The sequence below is a fragment of the Eptatretus burgeri genome, chromosome 1 (assembly GCF_056783735.1).
Source record: "Eptatretus burgeri isolate ZD-2024b chromosome 1, Ebu_testis_v1, whole genome shotgun sequence".
Taxonomy (NCBI): Eukaryota; Metazoa; Chordata; class Myxini; order Myxiniformes; family Myxinidae; genus Eptatretus; species Eptatretus burgeri.
The window spans coordinates 31365844-31390532 of NC_140961.1; the positions used below are offsets into that span (position 1 = coordinate 31365844).

The following is a 24689-nucleotide window of genomic DNA, read 5'->3' on the forward strand; positions in this document are numbered from 1 at the left end:
CACACCTCACCATTAAACTCACACCGGGAGACGCGGCTGCATGTTCACACATGCCCACCGACATCTCCCTTACATACCGCTCTCTCACACACACTGTCTCCCTTGCACTCGGCCGTTCACTCACGCATGCTACCTCCCTCGCACACGTGGCTCCACGCACTCGCGGCCTTCCACTCACTCGTGCCATTTCCCTCACACAAACCACACCACTCACACACGCCGGGGCACTCACCCGCGGTGCCTCATCCACACACCGTGCGTCACTCATACACCGTGCCTCACTCACAAGCGGGGGCACTCAACCGCGGTGTTTCATCCATACTGGCCGTTTCATCCACACACACGGCCTCACTCACACACACACACGGCGACACTCAAACACGGGGCCTCATCCACACTGGCCGTTTCATCCACTTGCGGTGCCCCTTTTACACATGGCATGCTGGGAAGCACGTACTCCGGCACAATCGCCACCACACCACTCACACACGGGGTCGCTTCCACACACGGGGACGCACTCACACCTTGCACCACACACACAGGGACAACTACACTGGGGATTCGTGTCCCCACAAGGGTCTCCGGGGCCTCTATACCCCCCAAGCTCTCCGTGCACCTGTCCACAGCACTCCTCCCCTCAACCTCGCAAAGCACGACCGAACCCACCTGGTCGTGACTCGCCTCAAGGGGGAATACTCCCTCCCCTCGTTCCTGGAGGAGGCTATCCAGCTGCTCGCACCGGGCCTCCACCCAGTCCGCGAGCTCACCCCCATTATCCTCCACTACCTCCGTGTGTGTGTGCGTCACTTACCCCGTCTTCATCGTGTAGTATTCCCTCTATCGTTCCCATCTCCCGTGTCTCTGCCAACTCAGTCACCTCAATTAGTTTGTCCCTCTCGGTTACCGTCACTTTTTCTGTCACGACCCTCGCCCAACAGGCCCCCCGAATTATTTTTTCACCCGCCTCCACTGCGGGCCCGACAGCCGTTGCACCCCCTCCCAGCTCGTTCGCTCCCACACGTGGAGTCGCCATTTTTAGCTCCCTGGTCACTGCCTTCATGCCCGCCTGCAGGCTTCGGCCCATGTTCTGCGTCTCACCCCGCAGCTTTTTAGTTTCTTCCTTCATGTTTGTTTCCATTCCGTTCATTTGCTTGTTCATTCCGTTCATTTGCTTGTTCATGCTTTTTATTTCGTTTATAAATTCATTTGCGTTTGTATCCATCTTTTCGATCAGTTCCGCATTCATTTTTGCCAGCATGGTGAATAGCTGGGCCATGTCGGGTGCGCTTGGGTGAGCCGTTTCGGCAGGGATCGGGGGGTTTTGGTGGAGAGGGGGAGGGGAGGTGTCATACACCGCGGCCGCCGCCGCACCTATTTCGGGCTCTGCGTTCAGTCGGGCGAGTCCGTGTTCCTGCACAACCAACATTTCCTGCACGGGGATTTCATCCTGAGCCATGGATTCTACATTACTATTACACATACCTAATCCACCCGGCACCCGCTCGCCTTGAGACGCCATCTTGCTTCTCGTAAAGCGTTAATTTGGCTCGCTCGTAATTTGGAGGGAATCGGGGGTCGCTCCTCTCACCCCTGGACCGATTCCCGTGAATTTAGCTGGAGACAGGAGAGCCCGTTTTCCCGTTCTCCGATACCAGTGCCGCGAGGAGGGCGATGAGTTTATATCGCATGACCTGACACCAGTGTTGCGGATTCGCGCCCGCCGGCGTGCGAACGGCCACGTAACTCGAATCGCGGCACGTCGCCCACCGGACGGACAATCCAGTCGTGACCCTCTCGGACTAACGCCGGGAACCAGTCACGGGTGGACCTTTCGGCCTCACCACGGTCGTGCCAATCGGCCCCCCGCGTGGGATAGGGTTGCTCGCCAAATTCGACCTACCTAAGTACCCACACGGAGGGTAGACCGGGCGATCGCACCTCGCCGCAGGTCGACTTCGGACACGGGCCACTTTAAGCGACCCGTTCCGTACTATCGGGATAACCGAGTGGTGTTATCGTCGGCCTCGATGGTTCGATTAATTATCGGGCGTATTCAGCCCACTACCAACCCTTTACGTGAAGTAAGATGGAGATTCAATGAAAGAAAAGACGAAGCGAAACGGGAAAACAGTTCAACATAATTCACATTTATTTCGCGATGGCACACGGAAAGCACACATATACAATTACACCAAAAGCAAATGTAAAAGGAGAAGAAACACACAATATTACACAAAAAGCAAATATAAAAGAAGAAGACGATGCAGAGCTATCCGACTACCGAGCACACGGCAACACTTATACAATTTTACTTCACAGACGGCGCCGACAACACATATACCCAAAGCAAAAGAAAAGGACCACCCTCAAGGATGAGGCGGGCCTGGGGCCGAGACCGCGTCGGGCCTACCCGTCTGATGATGAGACGCAAAGTGGCGGTGGCGCCCCAACTCCGCGGGCCTCGCGCACAGTGTCTGGTAGGGGGTGGGAAAGGGGCCCCCTTGTCGCACTATCTCAGCGCGGGGGGAAACAGGAGGGGGTTGTTGATGCTCGGGGGGAAAGGAGGATATCTCCCTGTCTCGGGTCATGTGACGAGCGTCTCCACCACGACCTCGGTCGCGCCGCCAGCCTCTCCCTCTGCAGTTCCCCGAATCCGACGCGAGCACCCCCTCACCGCCTTCGCCGCCGCCGCCTCTCCACAGCTTCGTCCGATCGCCCTCTCCGTCTCCTGTCTTGACTCGTGCCAACTCTTCACTGGCTCCGCGAACTCCCAACTGCGAACTGCGAACTGCTTTGACTGACGAACGCAGCCGTTTTTATCCCCCGTGGCCTCGCTCCCCCACCTTCGACCCTTTACCTCCGACCCTTCACCTCTAACTGGCTCCCCATTGGACCGAGGAAAAGTGGGCGTGAATGCTTTTTGATCCATGAATTTGCATATAGCGACCACACTCCAACGCCCTGGAGGCGGGGCCAAATCGCCCCACGCTCACCGATAGGACGGAACAGAAGTGGGCGTGAGTCGTTTTTGATCCGTTTTCTTCGGAAAGTCTGTGATGTTTCTGAACACGCTGCTCGGTGCGCGCCCTGCACGAGTCCAGTATCGGTGCCCACAAGTGGCGCAAGAATGGTGGTGATGCGATGGTGGCGAGTTGTGACGGTAAAGGTCGTGGCTATTGTTGTGGTTGGTGGTTGTTGTGTGATGGCTGTTGAGACGTGGTTGGTGGTGGTAGTAATGGCGGCTGGTCCAAAATAAAGATAGTAAAAGAAAAACGGCTATCTAGAGGGGTCGCAGCCCGAACAAATGACATTTATTCCCTCGAAACAACGGGTTTGGGCCTAACTGCACATATACTTAGAGATATCTCACCTAAGGGACCTGAATGGTGGTTTGCGAATTTGGTCAACCACAACAATATATATATATATATATATATATATATATATATATATATATATATATATATATATATATATATATATATATATATATATATATATATATATATATATATATATATATATATATATATAATATATTGTTACGAATTCTGGCCCGCCTGGCGTGCGATCGGCCGCGTACCTCGAATGGCAGCCGCGTCGCCCACCGGACGGACAATTCAGTCGTGACCCTCCTGGAACTACCGCCAGGAGCCAGTCATGGGTGGGGGTTTAACCTCACCACAACCCAGTCCGCATTCCACCCGCGCGAAATAGGGTGAATCGCCAAATGTCGATATACCTAAATACCCGCGCGGGTAACATACCGAGGGGTTGCACCACGCCGCAGGTCGGCTTAGGACACAAACCGCTGAAGTGGTTCGTTCCGTGCTACAGGGATAACTGAGCGGCGTTATACCTCGACGGTTCCGATTCTTCTTTACTCTGGTGTTCAAAACCCACTACTCATTCCACGATGCAAGATGGCACTTTCAATGCGGTGAAAGGAGGATGCGATGAACGGGATACGTTGCACACAAGGACATTTATTATTACACTCACAACACAAGTAAGGCAGTCATGCAATGTACAGGAACATAGAAGCAAAAGCAATACGACCGGCTATAATTATTATTTACAAGCACAGTCACTTACACAGGTTTACCTCACAGAGACATGGCGCCACAGCAGTCATCCAAAAGCAAGAAATGGCCACCCTCATAGACAAGGGTGGCAGACAGGGTCCGTGGACCGAATGGCGTGGAACCTGGTCGATTGGCCAGGCCCATGAGACCGAAGGGTCTTACCCGCGCCCCCGTGGCGCGACGGTGGGCAGGTTGCGACGTCGACTCCCCACGGCCTTGCGTAGCCGCGCCTGACCTCGGGCCCCTGGCGTGGTCAGCGAGCTCTCTCCGGCGTTGCTGCTGGTGCTTTCACGACCCACGACCGAACAAGAAAGGACTGAAGGGCAGAGGGGGCTTCAGGACCAGAGAGAAAACGGATGATGGACCACAGGGTGAGAGCTCATGGACCAGAGAGAGAACGGATGATGGACCACAGGGCGAGAACTCGTGGACCAGAGAGAGAACGGATGATGGACCACAGGGCGAGAACTCGTGGACCAGAGAGAGAACGGATGATGGACCACAGGGCGAGAACTCGTGGACCAGAGAGAGAACGGATGATGGACCACAGGGCGAGAACTCGTGGACCAGAGAGAGCGGATGATGGCCCACATGGCGAGAGCTCATGGACCAGATAGAACGGATGATGGCCCACAGGGCGAGAGCTCATGGACCAGAGAGAACGGATGATGGACCACAGGGCGAGAGCTCATGGACCAGAGAGGGAGCGAGCCTCGTGCACGTCCACCCTTTATAATCCGAGGCTCCGCCCTTCGCCCCACCCTGCTTCTGGCTCCACCTCCCTTCGAGAAGGTTCCCGAAAAGGGGCGTTCCCTCACCCCGACCGCCTCACGCTGTTCATCCACCAATCGGCGGTGAGCTGTCCTCCCCCTGCCTCCGTCACACTCCTCGGAGAAACAGGCAGGAAAAATCTGCATGCCCATCGGAACTCTTTTGGTTTCCTTTTTCGTTCGATGGTTTTCAACGCGGCTTGTTGCTTGTGTGGAGGTTTGTTCAAAATAACAATAGAAAAAGGAAAATGGCTATCTCAAAGAGTCGCAGCCCGGTGAACACAAAGAAAACCCTTTAAACAACCGTGGGGAACTATCTGCACATAAACTTAGCGTCATAACTGATCTAAGGACCCTTTATGGTGTATTGCGAATTTCCACAACCGCAACAATATATATATATATATATATATATACTTGCAATGCCAATAAATTCAGACCACACACACACACACACACACACACACACACACACACACACACACACACACACACACACACACACACACACACACACACACACACACACACACACACACACACACACACACACACACACACACACACACACACACACACACACACACACACACACACACACACACACACACACACACACACACACACACACACACACACACACACACACACACACACACACACACACACACACACAGTTGAATGTGAATAATAAGTGTGCATGGGCCTTCCTATTTGATTTCTCCATTATAAGCACATATAAAAACGTCATCGTAAGGCTTTCAAAACTGAAATGATCATCAACTCAAACACGACAGTATTTCGTGTTTTATTTGCCCATTAACTTGATGTCCAACTTTCTTACACATCTGGTACTGGTACTTGAAATAGTTGTACATTGAAAAGAAGAGGGGTTTTTTTCTACTTTTGTTTTTATAAAGGGCGTAAATCGACGTTTTTCATCACGATCAAAATGAACACGCCGGTGAAAGGTCGATATTGCACCCGTGAAAAGAAGATTGAAATTATTGCGTTTTACAACTCGTGGAAGAAATTCAGGCTTGACACAAGATACTTTGATGCGAATGCTGAAGAATGACCAAAAAATTGTTCAGAATAATATGGGGAGCGGAAAATGGGCTTTTTACCCGGACATGGAAAACAAATTTGTTGCGAGTTTAAACGGAAACGTGCTCGAGGACTGAAATTGTATTTGGTGTTTGTTTCCAAGGTGCGGACAATTAAACTTGCATTGACGTAACTACTGACATCTATGCAGCCATTCTGCTCCCATCTCTTCCTCGCCCTCATCCCACCACTCCTGCCTCCTCCCACCCCACCCTCCTCCGTCTGGACTCTTACTGCACCTCTTCCCCTCTCTATGGACCCCCACCTCCCCTTTCCCTTCTTGCCCTGATTAGTGGAGGTGGATTTCGGGCTTCCCACTCTTTGGGGACGTGTGCAGTGCAAAAATGCAAGTTATCTCCACAACTGACTTGTGATACCCTCTGCCACCACCACCGATTGTGCCACACGATTCACATTTACAGAGGGCATTTTGTCGACTTGAACAGGATATTTATGTGTTGCATGGTTTTGGAAGTATGATTGAGGTGATTTGTGTTCTCCAGTCTTCAAGTATATACGTAGTTCAATTTAAATAGAGGTTTAAAGCTGTATAAATAAATAAATAAATTCCAGGTTTTACCGCCACTTTACCCAATGTTTATTACATCCCCCTATCGAACACATTACATCAGTTATCCGTGCCTGTTATTTATGTCCTTTATAACATCTTTAAAAACAGTGTTTCCTGTTTGGAATGCTTTTCAATTTTGACTGTCAGGCAGAGTAAAAATATCTCTCATCTCTGCACATGTTTGATTGGGATGAATTCTGGGCCAAAGTACAGTAAAACGGCAAACTTGTCTTGCTATTCATGTTCCGATTTGTGTTCTAAATATAACGTTCAATTTAAATAAGTTGTTCCTCGATCATAAACTGATAGGACAAACACAGACATACAGACTGACGGACATGAACCAATTGCTTAATCCCGCTTTTGCTTCGCACGCGTGGCGTAAACATCACCACTTTCAATTGCCTACCGAAGGTTGGCTGAGACGGACGCTCTCTTTGCGATAGTGCTGAAGCTAGCAACTCCTTATTGATCACTTCGATGGAAATGAATGACATTGGATTTACCTTTGAATTCCTATACCTCAAAAACATAAGCTTAGTGCCTTAAAATTTCTCCCTTATGACGTCACACGGGACCCTTCCAGTTAATGGTATGGCCTTAGTTATTTTATAACTTGGTTTACACAGTTCTTCAGCTAAAATGTAGGGTCGGTAGGTCGAAATATAAATATAATTTCGATTTTTAGAAACTACATATTTTTATGATTTTTTTTTTTTGGATGTTCCATGGAAAAGACAATGGTAGGTCTGGGGAAAAGAAATATAAATCTTGGACCAGGAGGATCCAAGAAAACATTGAAGATGGAAGACAATTCAAATGCAGGATGCCCATGTTCACTCTATCATCTGAAGGGAAAAACAATAAAGAAGGATTAAAACTTGTTTTTACAATATAGTCCGGCATGTTTTTCTTGTATAAACCTGTTGGATCATCAAACAAATGGAAACTATGCTGAGAAAATTACTGTCCAAGTTGTAGATGTGTGCATGCACACCAGTGCATAGTGCTGGATATGATTTAAAAAAAAGGTGTCTACTCGGAGTCAACACGCTCAAAACAGTCAATCAGAGCCATAACCAGCTCTTACTTTTCAGCGGGCATCTGATCGTACCGTCTCCCCATCCCCATGAGCACATCAAAGGCTGATTTCTGGTCTGTTGAAGGCTGAATATCAGCATCTCGCAGGGAAACTTTGATGTACTTGGCACCGAAATCTTTCAATACGAACAGCGGTGTACAACTTTCGATGGAAACAAAATCGGCACGATCGAGAGTAGCCTGCGAATCATCCCTGCTGCTGCACTGAATTGATGCAATCATTCGGCCAGAATATTCGTCATCAAGATGTTGCGTGATTAAATCACCAATACAGTCGCGCAAATTTATACCGCTGACATACTTCTTAACAATCACTTTCGCCCCAGAAACCACAGTCAATCTGAACCATGCTGGCCACTGCTCAGACGCCATGACTGAAGACTACTGCATAGTTTGGTTAAAGGAGACTCGGCATTTTGGTGTGCGCGTGCGAAATTATATTTTGAAAATAAATGCCGACATTTACATTTCGGGTTTTGAAACTTTTGCACCTTCGGTGGAAAATTTATAAATATAGAAAGCTAAAAATGTGTTTTATATTTATATTTCATTTTGGCAAATATACCGTCGGCGGATCTGTAAACCAAGTTATAAAATAACTAAGGCCGATGCACCTTTTTTTTTTTTTTTTGGAAGCATGACCTTTTTTCAATGCTTAAGCCCATTATGGTGCTTTTGTCCACTGTGCAGCATCTTTCTCATTTTCCTCCTTGAGCCACCTCATTAGCAGGTAATCGTTGGCTTTCACTCAAGAGAGTAGTTGATGCGTGAAATGGTCTCCCAGTCGAGGTAGTGGCAGCAGAAACAAACAGTCAATGTGTTTAAACTGCAATTGGAAAGCCACCTTAGAAGCATTGGGGATGGAGGGATGCAGGGACATTGGCAGGACTATTAGGTAGCTCAGGTATGGATGGGTGATGGACGTGTGAACTGAATATGACTTAAGTATTGAATATTCGCAAGTGTTTTTTGAATCGAATCGATATGAGAAATGAGATTATTATTATTATAAGTGAAGAAGAAGAAGATGATGAATGAAGAGGTTTTTTTTTTTTTTTTTTGTGATGTAAATTGATACCGGCCCATCTATCCTCACCTTACTCAACGATGTCGTACTGCTAGCGGCCTTACTCGACTCCTGTATACCGTGCTGTTTACAGATCGGACTTGAGTTGTATCCCCTATTTGACAATTGTTGCCAGACGGACGCAGGCACGCCGAGACCGAGCTCCTTTTCTCATATTGAAACTCCAGTGAAGTCCTTGGAGTGCCTTCTCCATTGCTCTCCCTCTCCCCCCTTCCCCACCCCCCCCAAAAAGTAAAAGGTCGATAAACTACTGAAATGAATGTGGTGTTGATAGTGAGCAGGCATGTTGGGTCAAATGGTCTTCTGTGTCAAAGTTCCTTGCATATATGCTGGTGCATGTCTTCCATTTTAACACGGTGTCTCATGTTCATCTTTCCTTTTCTTTCTAGATTGGTCTTTTTGAATATACAAATTGAAACCTTTCCGTTTTGAACGTTCAAGATGGAGTGGAAGATTTATTTTTCTTCAACAAAAGCGGCATCACTTACCCATTTAGCTGTTAGATAGCAATTTGGAACAACCTGGCTCTCAGTCCCAGGTAGAAATAGCTAATTAAGGTAGCTTGAGCCATATTGGTTTCTCAAATCTATATATTTTTTTGAAGGTACTTAATTTATGTCAGTAGAGAGAAAGAGCGTAACTTATTTTTGAAGTCCCATTATTTAAGAACATCTCGTTTTCTTTGATAGTTTGACCTGATCAAAAAAGTTTAGTGTCCTCTATTGATCCGTTTATTTTTTTATTTTATTTTTTTTGTTTGTTCTTTTTTTAATCGCAAGGGTTCTGTACACATTCAACGAGATCTTGAAAGGGATTAGGATTAGGAGCATTCAACAAAGTTATTTAGCATAAGCAGGCTTTGCAACAATAGAGGTCACGAAAAAAATTGAGGCCGTGAGGAATGGAGGTGCCACTGGAGGAGCTTCTACTTGGCATTGGTTTCGTCATAGCATTCGTGCTGGCATTTTCAGTCGGGGCCAATGACGTTGCCAACTCCTTTGGCACGGCCGTGGGCTCTGGTGTGGTGACACTCCGTCAAGCCTGCATACTCGCATCCATCTTCGAAACTCTCGGCTCGGTGCTGCTCGGAGCTAAAGTTGGGAAGACGATTCGTAAGGGCATTGTTGATGTGAACCTTTACAACGGGTCTGAGCCAGCACTAATGGCTGGACAGGTCAGCGCCATGGTTGGTAAGTATTTGAGTAGAAATTGTGTTTTTTGTTTGTTTGTATTTTCCCATTGTTGTGCATGAGACGTTGATGAGCTGTTGGACGTTTATGAACATTGAAGTTGCAATGTCATCATATGGCTTACTTTGGTGCGGTGACTTCAAAGTGCACTGGTAAGATGGAGATAGAGGTACGATTACATTCCAGCCATGATGGTGCCTTGTAAAGAAGCCATCCACTTTTTTTTTCATTCATGGCCATGCTCTTTTGAGAGCGCTGCCACTGCGGGAACAGTCCTTTATTGCATGATTTGCCATTGTTCTTCCCATTATTTAATTTTGATGAAAAAAAAAAAGACGAGTATTTTGAATTTCCCTCCCCTCATTTTCAGTACACCAACCTCATCCTTTGCCCTCTCAAATATTCCCCTACTTTCCATTTTCTCCAAGAAGTGCTGGACTTTCGCAGATTTGCGCATTTTTGCCTCAAAAATGGGCAATGATTTTTTTTTTTTTCTTCTTGCTGTTCTTGTCACCATTTATTTACTTTATTTTCTGTCTTCTTCCTCCTCCTCCTCCTCCTCCTCCTCCTCCTCCTCCACGCCTTAATCGCAACAGTTAGGGGTCGGCCACTTATCTTGGATCCGCCTTTTCCATTCCCCTCTGTTCTCAGCATTTTCCTCCCTCAATCCCGCACTCCTCAAATCCCTTTCCATGACCTCCCTCCATATTTTCTTTTTATATGTAGGTGTAAATTATTTTTATATGCAGGTATGTAAATATTGAGTTATATTTTACTTTTCTCCAACCTTATTGACTTTTATTTCCCTTTCCCATAGCACTGAAATTTTTTTTAACCCCCTCTGGATATCAGCCCCCTTCCCCATCCTCACTTGCATGTCCTTTAGCTTGGTGTATGGCTACCTTTTGTGCAGGCTCAGCAATGTGGCAGCTGATTGCTTCGTTCCTCAAGCTTCCCATTTCGGGCACACACTGCATCGTTGGAGCCACGATTGGGTTTTCTCTTGTGGCGATGGGAGCACAAGGCGTGCAGTGGAGGACTCTTATAAAGATTGGTGAGTTCAGTGAGCATGGTTCATCAACGTTGTGCTGGGATCCACTTGTATATTGCTGCATTTTAAACGCAGGCTCATTCCACTGTGATTTTTGTGGCATTCCAACTAAGAAGGGATAACATGGATTCTCAAAATTTGATCTTGGCAAGCTATGGGTAGTACCAGTCTGGTAACTGCTGACCCATAACAAAGTGGAAGGGATGTAGGGAGGGGGGTGGGGGTAATGGATAGGGAACCAAACTGAGTTCAGTGCAGTCAAATAACCTGAGTATTCCTTTGGTGTTTTTTTTTTTTTTCCAACAATTTTTTGAGGCTTTTACTGATCTTTGCTTGATGGGATTGTGAATGGGAACTTGTACTTTGAACCTTTTTTTACCCCTCAACCCGAATTGGCTAATGGGTATTGTCATAGGTGTTGTCCGAGCGTCTGTCAACTTTTGGTTTCCATCAATTTCGAGGAGAACGCCTTGTCCGATTAAATCCATTTTTGCAGTGTGTTGGGGCTGGGTAGAGGAAGGTTCCTTTCGATAATCGGCGCGATGCGATATCCAATATGGCGGCTAGGGCAGCCATCTTGAATTTGGTTTCCAGACAATAACTTGAGAACGGCTTGACTTGTTGATTTCATTTTTGTGTGATATAATGGGGGTGTTTCGAGGAAGGTTCCTTTCGATATTCAGCGCAATCCGATATCCAATATGGCGGCTAGAGCAGCCATCTTGAATTTGGTTTCCGGACAATAACTTGAACGGCTTCACACATTGATTTTATTCTGGCAAGGTATAATGGGGTTCAGTACAGGAAGGTTCCTTTCCAAAATGGGCATGTTGCGATTTTCACTGTGGCCGCCACGGCAGCCATCTTGAAATTGGTTTCCGTCATTTTCGAGGAGAACGCCTTGTCCGATTAAATCCATTTTTGCTGGGTGTGTTGGGGTTGAGTGGAGGAAGGTTCCTTTCGAAATGGGTGTGCTGCGATTTTCAATATGGCCACCATCTTGAAATTGGTTTGCGTCAAGGGGCTGAGGGGTTACGCCCGCTTTGCGGTGCTATTTTTTTTCTTTTGACTTACCATGTTTGATCGCTCGTTTACTTGTCAGCAGCTCAATGAACCCCCCCCCTCCTCCCTCCCTTGTAATACGAGGTAATTCTCTCAGTTGCTCAAAATAGTACAAATTTTCTACTGTTTGATTGGCATGAGCATGAAGGACTTGGGAGTAATATAGTATCTTTCTATCTACCTATCTATCCAATGTTCTGAATTGCCATTTTTTTTTGAATGGCTAAGACCAGTTTCTTCACTTTCCTCGGCTGGTTAGATTCAAAGGTGTAGAACTGTCGACTAAACACGAATGAAAACCCAGAAATGGGATATACAGCTGTATCAGATGATTGAGTGGTTGTTGCAGTATTCCAAAGCTCTCCTAAAATGAGGACCTTATACATGCATTGCATGTAGGTCAGACATTGAGACAGCACTCGACTTTTTTCTTGATTGCAAGAACACGAGAACTGCGGCCGTAGCATCAGGGTCTTGTGGGCTCAGATGGGAGTGTCAAACAGGTTGACTCGGATCCACTGTTGAGTGGACGTCTATGTTGAGCATTGAGTAAGATGCCTTCTATAAATTGGAATGTAACTCAAACTAATTTGATTCCATGTATATCACCGCTGGTTATGCAAAAGCAAGGTTGGTGGTGGCTTAATGGTTAAGGTGGCTCGCTTAAAGGAACCCAAACAAAATTTTTTTTCATTCTTTCTGAAAACCGTTGAGAATCATTAATCATGATCTAATTTGAAGGGAAAGAAAATTTCAAATTTTTTGCCAATTATTGTCGAAAAAAGCCCCTGGAGTGTTGATTTTCGATTTAGCCAGTGAAGTTACACCCTGAAGCCGTATTGATCTGAAGGTGGCTTTACGTCGAGAAACTGTGCATGTCAAGCTCGGATTCAGATACTGTACCGATTCCATCGTCATTAGCAACTCTGAAGGTTCTCAGAATGTTGAAACTGATCAGTGGGATTTTGAAGAAACAATAGGAGACAAAATTGGTGATGGAAACGCTTTCGGAGGAATTGTGGAGCCAAGTTGTTTTGAGCCATGTGCAAGCAATTCGGAGGAAGAAGGCAGAAGTGTTGGTGAATATGAAAACGCTGGTCACATGATCACTTCAGCTCGGTGGATTTTCATTATCCATTCAATCGATGGTTTATAAGCGAAGGAATTTGTATTAATTGATAAATCGGTTTATATATTGTTGTGGTTACCAGATTCGCAAACCACCATTCAGGTCCCTTAGGTGAGGTATCTCGGTAAGTGCATGTGTAGTTAGGCCCAAACCCGTTGTCTAGTGGGAATACATGTCATTTATACGTGCTGCGACTCTTCAGGATAGCCGTTTTTCTTTTACTATCTTTATTTTGGACCAACCGCCATGATCACAACCACAACATCAACCACCGACCACAACCACCGCTTCACCACAACCGCCACGACCTTCACGCACACCTCACAACCGTAGCATCGCCACCGTTCTTGCCCCGCTGTGGGTACCGGTGTTGGACTCATGCAGAACGCGCGTCGAACAGCGTGTACAAAATCACGGATTTTGTGCTTCAAAAACGACACACGCCCACTTTTTGCCGTCCAATCGGTGAGCGAGGGGCGAATTGGCCCCGCCCCCAGGGCGATCGATATATGCAAATTTGTGGATCAAAAAGCCTTCACGCCCACTTTTTCTCGGGCCAATGGGGAGCGAGGTGAAAGGTCAAAGGGAGGGGGTCAAAGGCGAAGTTACGGGGGGATAAAAGGACGGTGTTCGTCAGTCAAAGAGAGTCGCAAACGAGAACGAGAAGGAGTCGAGAACGAGAAGGAGTCGGAACGGAGGGGACGAGTGTGGAAGACTGGAGCCCGAAGCCTGCAGTGGCTGGAGAAGCTGAAGAGAGTCGGACGAGGGGGTGCTCGCGTCGGTGCCAGGAGCTGCACGCCCGAGGGAGGCCGGCAGCGCGACCTGGCCGAGGTGGAGACGCACACCAGGGATAATAAAGATCCTCTATACCCCGAGCATCAGCAACCCCCTCCTGTTTCCCCCGCGCTGAGATAGTGCGACCAAGGGGGCCCCGTTCCCACCCCCTGCCAGGCACTGTCCACGAGGCCCGCGGGTTGCGGGGCCATCGCCGCTCCGCGTCTCATCACCAGACGGGTAGGCCCGACCCGGTCTCGGCCTCAGGCCTGCCTCATTCTTGAGGTATTTCTTTTCCTTGGTTTTGGGTATGTGTTGTCGGCGCCGTCTGTGAAGTAGAATTGTATAAGTGTTGCCGTGTGCTCGGTAGTCGGTATTAGCTCTGCACTGTGTTTTCACTTTTATGTTTGCTTTTTGTGTAAATGGAATTGTGTTTTCTTTTTTTTGTGTGCATTTGGTGGAATTGTATTTGTGTGCTTCCCGTGTGCCGCGAATAAATGTGCTTTATTGTTGAACTGTTCTCCCGCTTTGCTTCGTCTTTTCCCCCATTGAATCCCCATCTTGCTTCACGTAAAGGGTTGGTAGTGGGCTGAGTACGCCCGATAATTAATCGAACCGTCGAGGTCGACGATAACACCGCTCGGTTATTCTGATAGTACGGAACGGGTCGCTTAAGTGGCCCGTGTCCGAAGTCGACCTGCGGCGAGGTGCGATCGCCCGGTCTACCCTCCGCGTGGGTACTTAGGTAGGTCGAATTTGGCGAGCAACCCTATCCCACGCGGGGGCTGATTGGCTCGATCGCGGTGAGACCGAAAGGTCCACCCGTGACTGGTTCCCGGCGTTAGTCCGAGAGGGTCACGACTGGATTGTCCGTCCGGTGGGCGACGTGCCGCGATTCGAGTTACGTGGCCGTTCGCACGCCGGCGGGCGCGAATACCGCAACTATTATTCAAGCAGAAATACCCGTTATCGCTCAACAGCACTGGCACTGCCCAGGAAAACTCAGACACCGTGGGAAAACGGGGTGACTAATGCTTTGTCTCCCACCATTGCAGGCTGACCAGGTGTCTTGTATGTTATGGGATCGTCCCATTTCATACTTTTCTCGGACACCATTTGTGTCGGTGCCTGTGCCATGTCCCATCGCCATTTCTGTGAGGTGTCGATGTCCTTCCCCAGTGGAGGATGGTTGGGGGGGACCCTGAAAGTTTTGGCGTCCTTTGTGAAATCCTCTCGGAGGAGTCGATGATAGATACATACATACAGTGGGGAGAACAAGTATTTGATACACTGCCGATTTTGCAGGTTTTCCCACTTACAAAGCACGTAGAGGTCTGTAATTTTTATCATCGGTACACTTCAACGGTGAAAGACGGAATCTAAAACAAAAATCCTGAAAATCACATTGTATGATTTTTAAATAATTAATTTGCATTTTATTGCATGAAATAAGTATTTGATCACCTACCAACCAGTAAGAATTCCGGCTCTCACAGACCTGTTAGTTTTGTCTTTAAGAAGCCCTCCCATTCTCCACTCATTAACTGTATTAACTGCACCTGTTTGAACTCGTTATCTGCATAAAAGACAGCTGTCCACACTCAATCAATCAGACTCCAACCTCTCCACAATGGGCAAGACCAGAGAGCTGTCTCAAGACATCAGGGACAAAATTGTAGACTTGCACAAGGCTGGGATGGGCTACAGGACAATAGGCAAGCAGCTTGGTGAGAAGGCAACAACTGTTGGCGCAATTATTAGAAAATGGAAGAAGTTCAAGATGACAGTCAATCTCCCTCGGTCTGGGGCTCCATGCAAGATCTCACCCCGTGGAGCCTCAGTGATCATGAGAAAGGTGAGGGATCAGCCCAGAATTTCACGGCGGGACCTGGTCAATGACCTGAAGAGAGCTGGGACCACAGTATCAAAGAAAACCATAAGTAACACACTACGCCGTCATGGATTAAAATCCTGCAGCGCACGCAAGGTTCCTCTACTCAAGCCAGCGCATGTCCAGGCCCATCTGAAGTTTGCCAATGACCATCTGGATGATCCAGAGGAGGAATTGGAGAAGGTCATGTGGTCTGATGAGACCAAAATAGAGCTTTTTGGTTTAAACTCCACTCGCCGTGTTTGGAGGAAGAAGAAGGATGAGTACAACCCCAAGAACACCATCCCAACTGTGAAGCATGGAGGTGGAAACATCATTCTTTGGGGATGCTTTTCTGCAAAGGGGACAGGACGACTGCACCGTATTGAGGGGAGGATGGATGGGGCCATGTATCATGAGATCTTGGCCAACAACCTTCTTCCCTCAACAAGAGCATTGAAGATGGTGCGTGGCTGGGTCTTCCAGCATGACAACGACCTGAAACACACAGCCAGGGCAACTAAGGAGTGGCTCCGTAAGAAGCATCTCAAGGTCCTGGAGTGGCCTAGCCAGTCTCCAGACCTGAACCCAATAAAAATCTTTGGTTGGAGCTGAAAGTCTGTGTTGCCCAGCAACAGCCCTGAAACCTGAATGATCTGGAGAAGATCTGTATGGAGGAGTGGGCCAAAATCCCTGCTGCAGTCTGTGCAAACCTGGTTAAGAACTGTAGGAAATGTCTGATCTCTGTAATTGCAAACAAAGGTTTCTGTACCAAATATTAAGTTCTGTTTTTCTGATGTATCAAATACTTATTACATGCAATAAAATGCAAATTAATCATTTAAAAAATCATACAATGCGATTTTCAGGATTTTTGTTTTAGATTCCATCTTTCACAGTTGAAGTGTACCTATGATAAAAATTACAGACCTCTACGTGCTTTGTAAGTGGGAAAACCTGCAAAGTCGGCAGTGTATCAAATACTTGTTCTCCCCACTGTATTTACATACATATAGCTTAAGATCTTCGAGTCTTGAGTTCAAGCCCCTGTCAGTCATTAAATTAACATCATGTGGGTTGACTCAGCCTGCCATCCTTCTGAGGTCAACAAAACGAGTACCTGCTTACTGGGAAGGATGAGCCATTTGAGTATCCTGTGTCGGAGTGGCGATCTGTCCAGCATTGTGCCTTCTACACAAGGAAAACTGCCTTGGCAGCTCTATGCATCTGAAGATGCAAAAGGAGTGATTATTTTTCTTCTTTACAAAATGTCTTAGTCTGTCACTATGATGATGAGATAGGGATAGGGAGATATGGAGATGGACAGAAAAAGAGAGAAAGATTGTAAAATGTAATTTAGTATCTGTAGTTATGAATGCTTTCCTGGAATGGTTCTGCTCTGTTGAGTAAGTTTTTAAGGTTCTCTCCTGCTGTGGTGTGTTGCATATTTAATGATATAATGGATGAAAACAGAACGTTTGAGGTATGCTACCTACCGTGGGGAGCAAAGAAAAGCTGACGTTTTGGGCGTTAATTTATTTTTCTCTAAAGAAAGTTTAGGGTAAACGCACAAAACATCAGCTTCTCCCTGCTCCACAGAGCGATTAACATACCTCAATTAACGTCCTGTCAATTTCATCCATTGTTCTCTCTCCGCTGACAGAGCGACACTCGCCTTCTTGAGCAAGACTAGTTCTTCATTTTGCATGTTCCTTAATATCTTGCTTATTTCTCCATCACCATAGATTCAAATAAGGTGCTGTACTGGGGACTGATTACCGTTGCAAAACATAGCTTGCCGCCTAATTGGTGTGGGCTGCGTGCAAGGTTTGTGCATGGGAATTATCAATGGAGCTTGGCTGGGAGGGAAGTAGTGCAAGGTAGATGACTACTTGAGCAGACAGCCAAGCTCTCCTGACTTGAGTTTTATTGCATAACTAGTATCTTCTTCTTTCGGCTGCTCCCGTTATGGGTCGCCACGGCGGATCATCCGTATGATCCGCATCGTGATTTGGCTTAGTTTTTATGCCGGATGCCCTTCCTGATGCAACGTATTGCATAACTAGTATAAAGCCTGTTAAAAATGACGGGTTGTAATTATTTTATTCGAAATATTCAGACTGGAAGATATGATGTCTTGTAGCAAGAAACAGCATTATTTTAAAACACTACATGTACAAATGTTACCCTATTTTCTTTATCTTCTGGTACCTTTCATTTCGAGGGTGCAGCCTCATGAGTGTGCCAAAGCCTGAAGCCTCGGCCTAGTGTCAGGTGTGCTGATATCTTATTTATTTATTGGACATCGCACATGTGTAAATGAACACTTGTTTTACTCTATGCGCGTTGCACATCACATGCAGCGAATTTCACGTCCATGCGCCTTATATTTATTGTTGGTTTTTAAATGCTTCTGTACACCGCCATTGAGGCCCAGTTGCAAGTCACCGTCTACATTTCCAAAATAAGAGACATAATTACTCTTGAATGGAAAATGTTTTTCGAGATTTTTTTTTTTTTTTCAATCCTGAAAAAATAGAGCTTAGTGAATACACAGTCGTGCTAAAAGATTGGCCTTTAAAACCCTTCTTAAATCATCCTTTTGAAGAAGGACAGACATCACACAAACAAATACAAAAACACACATTGTTTTCCCTACTGGCAAGTCTGTTGTCACTTGTTTACTGAGTAGTGGGAATCACTCCCCGACTTCACATGTGTGCACTTGAGATTAGTTAAACGATTCAATTGCCATGGAATATGATTGATTTCCTCTTCACACATGACTTGGTTTGAGAATCATAGGTTACTAACTATATCAGGATGGGAATCATCGAAAGGGACTGCCATCTGTGCTGAATATCGCTGGCATCATATCGTTCCTCGATGGTCGCGCAGATAACATTTTAACTCTTCACTTGCATTGAAAAAATAGTTTTAGTTAAAAGAACAACTATGAAACTGTGTGTGCCTGTTTTACAGTGTCCTCTTGGTTCATCGCCCCACTGATTTCAGGAGTAATGTCCATTTGTGTTTTCTCCATCGTGCGATATTTTATCCTCAACAAGGTTCGTACTTGTGTGATTTGGAGGGCTGCATGCTTCGCTTGAAATGCATTTCTTTGCTGGATTTCTTCCTAAAACTAACGTTGTCATCGGTAGCCCGATCCTGTTCCCAATGGGCTCAGAGCGCTGCCGGTGTTCTATGGCCTGACCCTCTGTATAAACCTCTTCTCCACCATGCACACTGGGTTTCCTGGTGGGTAGTACACTAGCGCATGCCAAACCACCATCACCACCCCAACCCATGGCTTTCCCTGTGTACTACAGTTTTTTTTTTGTTTTTTTTTGTGCAGTCATGTTACTCCTTTGCTCAACTTACTTATGTTTATTGTTAACTTTATTTGTCCTCTTATTACTCATGGAAAGTTTCACTGCTGTTCCCTCTTTCTGCTACACCAACAGTGCTGGGTTTTTCTCTACCTATCGTCTTGCTGGTGGTGATTTCTTTGCTTTGCGGACTCCTTTGTGCCACATTCGTCTGGTGCGTTGTCTGCCCTTGGATGCAGAAGAAAATCGATGGTAAGCATCTTGTTTAGTTGGTCACCACGAACTATGGGGGGTCACATTCTGCTCTGCCACATAAACGTATTCTTTTTGACCTTGAATAAACCACTTTTGGATGGGTTAAAGTTGCAAAATAGAGCTTGACATGGTTTGGTTTTGTGTAGGATGATTAGTGTGGCTAGGATGTTCGCCAAACTGGACGTAATATTGCCAATTTGTTTTGTTGGAGCCAATGTACTATTCCTGTCTGAGTTATCAATTCTGACCGACTCAACATCAAACGATTGAGTTTACTTTGCACAGACAAACCTTTATAAGAGATATCTACTGTTTGTTTTCTTTTTAAATATTTTTTTAATTTATTTTTATTTTTATCATCATCATTTTGAAGCGCTAGTCACTCTGTAGTGTAATAGTTATCGCGGCCACTCTGAGTCTGGGAAGAGATCGGTGGTTGGAACCATCGTCGAATCATACGAAAGACTTAAACATTGGTATGTGCTGCTTCCTTTCTTGACGTTCAGCATTTAAAAGGATAGAACATGGACAACGCTGGGAAGGCAATGGCAAACCGAGTATAACCCTTTCCAAGAAACTGATTTGGCAGCGCCAACTCTCTGTAAAGAGTATGGCACATCAGAATCAACAAGTCTCTAATTGTTTTGACTATACCTACATTAGTTGGCAATTTATTATTATCATGGTGGCTTCTTTTCTGGTACACGTTCGCTTGTGAAATATATTTCAGGACAAGGTAATAAATACGTTTTGCAGCAATGCCTAAGGTAGCACATATTGAGCATGGACAGATGTCGTTTGGCAACAATTCCTGGCTGGTCAGTAATTCATCCAACTGCCTTTTGACAGATTCTTGGAGGTTTTTAATACTGTTTGAATGCTTGACTATCATATCCTTCCTCTTTTTAATATTTTTTATTTTAAATAACCTAAATTGTTTTGTCTTCTTCTTTCTATTGTTTTTGGCTCAAAATTGTTCCTTATGATGGGTGGGCCAAAGAAAAGCAACAACTAAAGTGAAGTCGATGGTGTGCCATCGCAAATACCAATGCTTCCCACCTGAAGCAAAGTTGAAAGATGGCAAAAAGTTCCACCAATAATGAGCCAATATCAAATTTTGAGTTTAAAACAATCTTCTGTTTTGACCCCTGTGACCCTACGTCTCCACCCTTGGGGCATGAACCGGGGCTGGAGTAAAATCGAAAAAATCGTTACATATTTCATGCGTCCCTCAATGTTGATTACCGATCCAACTTGAAACACTCCATAGAGCACATATCTCTGCCACACAATGCCTGATCCAGTAGAACATATTGGACCCACTAAATTTTGAAATATCATGCTATATATCCTTTTTGGCCCCATCTCTCAATGGTGAAGAATTGCCTCAAAGATAAAAAAAATTCTCATCCAGATCTGGATTCGGATCATCACCAAAATCAAATCAATTTGTCCTTGTTCACACACCCAACCTGTCCAAGTTTCGTTCGAATCTGTCAACTTTTTGAGATATCCTGCACACACTAACAAACAAATAAGAATTAGAAGGGCACTCAGTGGAGCGCATACCTATGCCAGGCTGATTACTTGACATTTTGTATCCCACTGATGGGCTGGATCTGGATTCGGACCTGAATTAAATATAATCAGCTTGTTCTTGTTACTTAACCAACTCTTCCACCAAATTTTGTCCGAATGTGTCCATAACTTTTTGAGATATTGTAATATCTTGTTTTTCTGCCGTAACCTCTACGGCTGTCGTTCTGGGTAATTGCACAGAATCTCATTCGATGAGTTCAGGTGACCGAAATCCGAAACTAGTGTGTGGCTGTACGTGGAAAAAAAAAAAAAAACTTTCAAATCGCGTGCCAGAAACAACAACCACACAGGCCGTTCATTAGCTCTCGTAAATGATGACTGGATTGGGGCATTGTGTTTATCTATTTATGCACCTTAGAAATCGAGAAATTATTAGAATACAGTGTCATCACTATCCGGAAGTAGTGCGTGCCCATACGGAATGTTCACATGCATTCCACGAATTATCACTTTCATTGAAGTAATAACTGCTGTAATACTTACACACAGAGTTAATTAAAATCAAGTTTACCTCCCTGTCTTTGCTCGCCATGACATTCGCTGCCATTGACCATTACCACTCCTACGCCACGGTAACTGAGGCGCCCTTTCCCCATCGGCCATGCCTACGCAGCAACGTGTCTTGTCATTGGTTTGGTAAATAAATGGCCACAGTAACGTGTGCTGTCATTGGTAACTGAGGTGCCCTTTCCCCACCGGCCACGCCTATGCAGCAACGTGTCCTGTCATTGGTTTGGTAAATAAATGGCCATAACTTGGGAAACACTTGTCCGATTAATATCAAACCTTGAAAAGGCACATACTCAGGTCCCCAGCAATATACCTGGCAGGTTTCAATTAGACCGGACCAGTGGTTGGCGAGAAACAGCGGTCACAGACACACAAACATTGCTGGAATTATAGATAGATATTGTTTTAGCCCGATCACTCAATGGTGAAAAAATAACTTCTCGGATCTCTCGAATTAAAAAATTCTAGGATCCGGATTCGGGTCTTCACCAAAATTGAATAAATTCTTCCTTGTCACACACCCAAGCTCTCGACTAAATTTTGTCCAAATCCGTCCACAACTTTGAGATATTTTGTTCACAAACAAACAGACGGGCGTGAAAGCATAACCTCCATCCACCTTCGGTGGCAGCGGTAAGGATGTTGTGCATTGGACTATACTTGCAAAATTCATAAAAGATTTGACCTTAAAAATTATTCGTGGTTGAATTCAATGATCAAATATGCAAATCCTCTTCAAATTTGAAGTCGATGGGGTGAAAATTGAGGAATTTAGAAATACCTCTTAAGTTGTTTACCTTTGGCCTATGTGGAGCTCATAATTGGTGGCTGAATTCATTGACCTGATGTGCAAATCCTGTTTAAATTTCAAGTCAATCGGATGAAAATTGAAAATTTTAGCAATATGGCCTATGTTGACCTTTTGGCCTATGTTGACCTTTTGGCCTATGTTAACCTCAAAAATATCTGGTGGTGGAATTAATTAGCTTGATGTGCAAATCCTGTTCAAATTTCAAGTCGATCGGATGAAAATTGAAGATTTAAAAAAATCTGACAGTGGTTGACCTTTGGCCGATTTTGACCTTTTGACCTCAAAAACAATAGGTTTGCCTGTGATTGTTATTTTTTGTGAACATCGGTTTAAAATTGTGACCTGTAGGTGATTGGCATACAAATACACAAACGGACAGAATAGTGCACAAGACCAACCAATATACTTGGAAGATCTTAGATTTTCATAACGAAGACGGACAGACGGGTGAAAACATAACCTCCTTCCACCGTCGATGGTGGAGGTTAAAGATTCATCAAAATTTTTTTTAAATGTGACCCTAATTGTATTGGCGTGGCGATAAAGAGAATTTGCATCATATGTGAATACATGTCCATGCACATGTAAAATAGTTTGTTTTATAAATCCCATATATCTGAAATGGCTGTGTTTGGAACGCCATCCCCTTTCCCTGTTGATTAGTTTGTAAAATGTTTTGCAGAACAGCATGATGACGTCGTCTGACTGCAATTATGCTGTTGGACAATATTATCAGATACTTTGTCCGATTCATTACGGCTGTCGTTCACGTTTGCTGAGCCTGCATTACCCTCCAAAATCTTTGTTGCTCAGAATCCTGTCCACGTCTGTGTTGAAGTTGATCAGCCGTCTCATTCTCCCACTTCATTATTTTTCTTGCTGCATCCTGTCAACTCTGTGTTGTCCTATTTTTCTTACTTTTTGCTGAAACTGAAACTTGAACCATCTTCACTACTACCAAAAAATAGAAATCAGAAGGTGAATTAGAGATAAGATATAGCCATAAGGGAGTCTGAATGGACTTTAAATTACACTTAAAATGCATTTTTATCTAAAAATGCTAATTTTCTTCCTCTATTTTTTTTTTTTTTTTTTTTTTTTTGCAACCAAGTCTTAAACTATGTTAGCGACCATGACAAATGAAATTGGATATCGAATTAGAGTTAATATAAAGCTGTGAGAGTGTAAGAAAGTGAGCCCTTCAAAATAAATGAGCTTGGACAGATCTCGTTTGGCAACAATTCTTGGCTGGTCAGTAATTCATCCGACTGCCTTTTGACCGATTTGACTTTCACAAAATGGTGGCAATGTGATTTTGAAGCCCCACCCTGAAATGGGAAGCTCCTCCCCAAATGGACAGACAGACCGATGGAGATTTATTGTACAAGTTTGGGGAGGTTGGGATTATACGTTTTTAAAGAAGGTGCTTCCAACCAATTGAAACTAGATCTACTCTGCCAATTTGAGCAATAAGGAAGAGCAGACCTGGTCTCCGCGACGTTTCACCAGCTTCACAGCCGGCTTCCTCAGGCCAATAGAACCCGCTTATTTATTTATTCCTTTGTGTGGTGTTTCTTGCTTCAATTTGTTCTTGTCGGAGTCAAACCATGAAGTATTTTTTTTTTTTTTTTTTTTTTTTTTTTTTAAGTTTGTTTTTATTTTGTGCTGCTATTTCATGTTCTCCTAGTCTAGATTTTTTTTAATTTGTTTGTTGAGGCCCCCTGTGCACAGACGATGGTTTTGCTGCATTGTTGATGTGTTTTCATGGGGGACTTGTCATAGCTGGTTTGTGAAGGGCTTGGGCTGGGAACTTCCCTCTGGCCAACCTGACACCGGAGCACAGCATTGATGGTTGTGGGGGGGGGGGGAGAATAATCCCTTGGCATTCCTTTGAGGGGACTTTATTCGGACATTTTCTGTAGTCTGTGAATGACTTCATTGTTATTTTATTTTTTCTGAGTCTTGAAATGTGCTTTGACAGCAAATGTGTTTGTTTGGGTCATCTGACTTTGTCGAGATCCTGGTGGAGTAATCCCCAGGGTGCATTATCCCCCGGGTGTATGTTTGAGTGGAAATGCTCTATGGTTGGTCCAACCTTGTTGATCTGGTCCAACCGGGCCTCCCTCCCTGCTTCCCAAGCCCAGCCGCTGCTGACACCCCCACCCTGGTGGTTCTCCTGCCTCCCCCATGGGTCCTCCAAATATACCCTGCCTTAGCCCTCCAATTCTCCTACTCACCCCCTTCCCTAGCCCTTAAATCTCATCTCCTGGCCCTGCAATTCTCTTACTCACCCCCACCACCAGCTTGCAAACTCTCCTACCCCCCCCCCTTTCTCATTTTTCCCCTTGCAATGCCATGTGCATGTGTGCGCTCTAAAAAAAAAATCCC

At 45.3% G+C, this 24689-nt stretch overlaps 1 protein-coding gene across 4 annotated transcripts in view; it reads left to right on the forward strand.

Moving 5' to 3' along the window:
- Positions 1-24689, forward strand: part of LOC147034168 (sodium-dependent phosphate transporter 2-like) — a 48424-nt gene that overhangs the window by 4038 nt on the left and 19697 nt on the right. For 3 of the 4 annotated variants that reach the window (XM_085877776.1, XM_085877760.1, XM_085877769.1), the window contains exons 2-6: positions 9111-9911; positions 10825-10965; positions 18780-18865; positions 18959-19055; positions 19262-19378. In XM_085877776.1, coding sequence (XP_085733902.1) covers positions 9623-9911; positions 10825-10965; positions 18780-18865; positions 18959-19055; positions 19262-19378 — 730 coding nt within the window. In that variant the 5' untranslated portion in view covers positions 9111-9622. The remainder of the gene's footprint in view (positions 1-9110; positions 9912-10824; positions 10966-18779; positions 18866-18958; positions 19056-19261; positions 19379-24689) is intronic. The other variant, XM_085877784.1, reaches the window with a different exon arrangement.